The 3,828-nt window shown below is 35.5% G+C and overlaps 1 protein-coding gene across 2 annotated transcripts in view; it reads right to left on the bottom strand.

Moving 5' to 3' along the window:
- The window catches only part of LOC107592264 (transcriptional regulator ATRX-like), an 11,521-nt gene extending 8,274 nt beyond the window's left edge, over positions 1-3,247 (bottom strand). For both annotated transcript variants that reach the window (XM_016281680.1, XM_016281681.1), the window contains exons 1-4: positions 3,079-3,247; positions 2,887-3,004; positions 2,260-2,363; positions 1,555-1,628 (exon numbers count right to left, since the gene is read on the bottom strand). In XM_016281680.1, the coding sequence (XP_016137166.1) occupies positions 1,555-1,628; positions 2,260-2,363; positions 2,887-3,004; positions 3,079-3,246 (464 nt within the window). In that variant the 5' untranslated portion in view covers position 3,247. The remainder of the gene's footprint in view (positions 1-1,554; positions 1,629-2,259; positions 2,364-2,886; positions 3,005-3,078) is intronic.
- Between the last annotated feature and the right edge of the window lie 581 nt (positions 3,248-3,828).

The raw sequence follows: 3,828 nt of genomic DNA, 5'->3' as shown, positions 1-3,828 counted from the left end.
AATCAATAGAAGCGGAGGACTATTATTATGTTTTTGTTTAGTTTTTTTATGATTATGTTGTAATGTTTGGTTGACCAATCAGCGGTGAGGGGGCATTTCATTCCCGCCCACAGGTAGAGATCGAATATTCAAGTTGCTTTATTCATTTTCTATCCCTGAACGTAAAAACTAAAAATGAAGCCGGGTTCTTGATTTTTCGTTTTGTTTGAACAATTGAAAAACAAAATATGTGCCGTTTTTCATTTTTCAGATTTCAATATTAAATTAAAAAACAAATGATCGGAAGATACCCTGATTATTACTGCTGTTGGTTTCGTTTCGTTTTAGTTTTTCATTTATTTTGACATTTTTGATCTTTCTTTCTTTCTCTAAATGCCTTTTAGTTAAATACAGTTGTTAATACAACATATTTTACCGTTTAAACATGTATACAACATTTCTTACATTTAAACTCGTTTAACAAGCATTTTAGAAGTAAAAATTAAACATTTAATCGTCGCAAAAAGACTGATGTGTCTTGTTTAGTTGACTTGGTTTGCTTTGCATAAAATAAAATGATTTACAGCAAAGAAACTGTTTTACAGATTAAATAAAACATACACAAACCTATATTTGACCAAAGAAATGCAAGTTGGCGGCACTGAGAATACTCTCACCTGAAGAGAATGCTAAATATCTGCACTCATTACAAACACTGGGTTGTTGCGACTCTCCTGTCCCGGAAGCTGGGTTACACAAAAACTACCCAAACACAAAAAAAAATGCTGCAATAAAATAACCATGTTTTTTTAGAGTATATGTGCATACTATAAAAGCAACTGATGCAAGCTGGTAATCACTTAAGTGGGTCCACTAATTGATTGCGCGAATGCTCCATTACCTCTCCATCCTCTGATCACTTGCCGGATCCATCAACCTGCTTTATTCCGGGACCTCACAATTTACAAATTAAACACTGTTCGTAGCGTTATAAATGATAACGGCTTAATATCTAGGCTACCTGCTAAAAAAAAAAATAAATACGGTTTTGGTCCAAAACCATGTTTTTTGGGGGGGGGATGTATGTGTATGTAGGCCTACGTGTTTGGATGTACGTGGATGTACATGGGCCTATCTAATAGATTACACCAGGGGTGCCCAAGCCTGTTCCTGGAGATCTACCTTCCTGCAAAGATCAGCTAAAGCCCTGATCAAACACAACTGAACCAACTTATTAGGATCTGAAGAACACTTGATCATTACAGACAGGTGTGTTTGATCAGGGTTGGAACTGAACTCTGCAGGAAGGTAGACCTTCAGGAACAGGGGCCGCCCTGACCGCCTTAGTTCGCCTATATGCACGCGGCGGCCCTGCACGTATCAGTCTCACATTTACCAATTGCTTCCATGCTTCCAAATTCTATAATGCTTTTAATTTACATTGTTTACAAAGACAAATGTCTTTTTGTTCTTCAATTCAGAGTTACTCTAGCTTTGATGTCTGATATTTTACAAAAGCATGAAGCACATTAGTGGTACAGGAAATATTCAAATCTGATCAGAAACACAGCATACCCTTCAGAGTCATTCGGCTTTACAGAATCGCTCACCAAACCTGCACCCAGACCTGTGAAGACTTCCTCTTTCCCCTGCATCACACACAGAAATACAGTAATCAGATTTCATGTCATAATTGATGGAGAAAAATCAAGTGACCATTGACAGGATGTTTGTAAAAATGAGGCAAGATGTGTATACGCTATCATTATGGGTCGGTAAGATTTTTAAATGTGCTGTATTTCTGTGTGTACAGTAAAAACAGTAACTGCAATAACTGATTTATTACTGACATACTGTGCATACATGTGAAATATTATTCCAATTTAAAACATTTTTAAACTTTAAATGGTTTTTCAACAGCCATTATTTCAATCTTCAGTGCCACATGCTCCTTTAGAAATCATTCTAATTTGCTGATTTTGTGTTCAAGTAACATTTCTTATTATTATTGTTGAAAACAGTTATGCTGCTAATTATTTTTTTGTGGAAACTGTGATACATTTCTTCTCAGGATTCTTTAATGCATAGAAAGTTCAAAAGAATGACATTTATTTGAAATAGAAATCTTTTATAACATTATAAATGTCTTTACTGTTCCTTTACATTAATATAATGTGTCCTTGCTGAATAAAGGTATTCATTTCTTTAAAAAAAATAAAAAATCTTGCCGACCCCAAACGTTTGAACGCTAGTGTTATCTGGATGAGTGTATGTATGTACCTTATTCCTGTTCAGCTGAGCAAGTTTAAGACACCAGGGATGAGTCCATATCAAACTCAGAACATGAAGGTCCTGAAACAAATTGTTCACACCTACTCCTTTCCCTAAAACAAAGACAATATTTGGCTCAGTGTATGCTAGAGTTAGGTGGTATGACAAAAATCTTAATGTGATGTTGCAAAATCATGAAAGCATCTGATATATAAGAACCATTAAGCAATTGTAAGCCATGTCAGTATATAAGGCTATTTTTATGCAATACTGGATTAATATATCACCCAATTATACGATATTTGTGAATGCTAATTTCTCCTATTTTTAAATTTTTACATTATCTAAAGTTGACTTATGGTTAATTTCCACAACATAATTTAATAACTCTGTTAATAAATACATTATAATATTATTATACATTATAATTATATGATGCCTATATTTTTATTTGCAACATTTACAATGATTTGAGTTTTTAGAGTTTTATTTTTAATTTATTTAGAAAATAAATTGTATAGAAATTTAATATCAGCTATACCTTGAAAATAATTACTGGCTTAATCTCTACAGGCTGACACATTTCTACTGGTGCAGTACTTTTTAAGCTCTAGTTTGTGCTTGTGAGACTCTGACCTGTGTAGTTCTGCAGATAGTGTGTGTATAATTGACACTGCAGAGACGTCATCCTGACTGACAGCACATACTCGTGCTTTGGTGGCAAACAGGCCATCAAGACTGAGTAGTCCCGCCTCTGCAACACAAACACAAATCATTTAGACTTTTTTTTCCAGCTTTTAGCTCCATTTCTTTCTCTCTCTTCATCACCTGTATGAATCCTGACATTAAGTGATGGAGGATGTGCGATCTATTCTTCATGAGTCTGACATCAGCAGGGGTGGAGTCTGCGCACTGACCGTTCTGAATTGGATTAATAAAACGGTTCCGGAACTCCTTTAGAGAGCCCAGCAGATTCTCCTTAATGAAGTTCACCATGCAGTGATCTAGAACAATAAACAATAAATAAATAAATAATACACATTAGAGCTGTCAAAAAAATTTCGAATTTCGAATATTCGTCAAATTTAAAATAAAAATCCATTCGTATGCAAAAATGTTGCATTCGAATTTAGGTGTGCGTCAGGCAGCCTTATCAGTGGCGCACGAAATGTGATGATGTAAGTGTCGTTGCATTTTAATGCTTTTGTTAGCCTGTCCATTTGAACCCACTAGATGCGGTGCTGCTACGTTGTTCATTCAATATATTGCAGAAAATAGAACAATCAATGTGGGGAAACCGAAACCAAGCCGTTCACACAGAACGTATATTTATTGCATTTTCTAGAGGGACCATCACCGTTGCACTCGCGTCTCGCACAAGAGAGCCGCATGTTTAGAAAGCTATGTAAAATTAATGTAAGTTAAACTTTTAGGAGTTTTGCATTACCGCCACCTCTCTCTCAAATGGACCATTGACACTCTATCTACAATCTCAATTAGGAGTGTCAATGGTCCATTTGAGAGATAGGTGGCGGTAATGCACTTATAAGTCTGCAATCCACCGTAAAGCAAGAAGAC

The sequence above is a fragment of the Sinocyclocheilus grahami genome, unplaced genomic scaffold (assembly GCF_001515645.1).
Source record: "Sinocyclocheilus grahami isolate Dianchi unplaced genomic scaffold, SAMN03320097.WGS_v1.1 scaffold152.1, whole genome shotgun sequence".
Classification (NCBI taxonomy): Eukaryota; Metazoa; Chordata; class Actinopteri; order Cypriniformes; family Cyprinidae; genus Sinocyclocheilus; species Sinocyclocheilus grahami.
The sequence above is the reverse complement of the archived record's forward strand: the minus strand, read 5'-3'. Positions and strand labels throughout refer to the sequence as shown.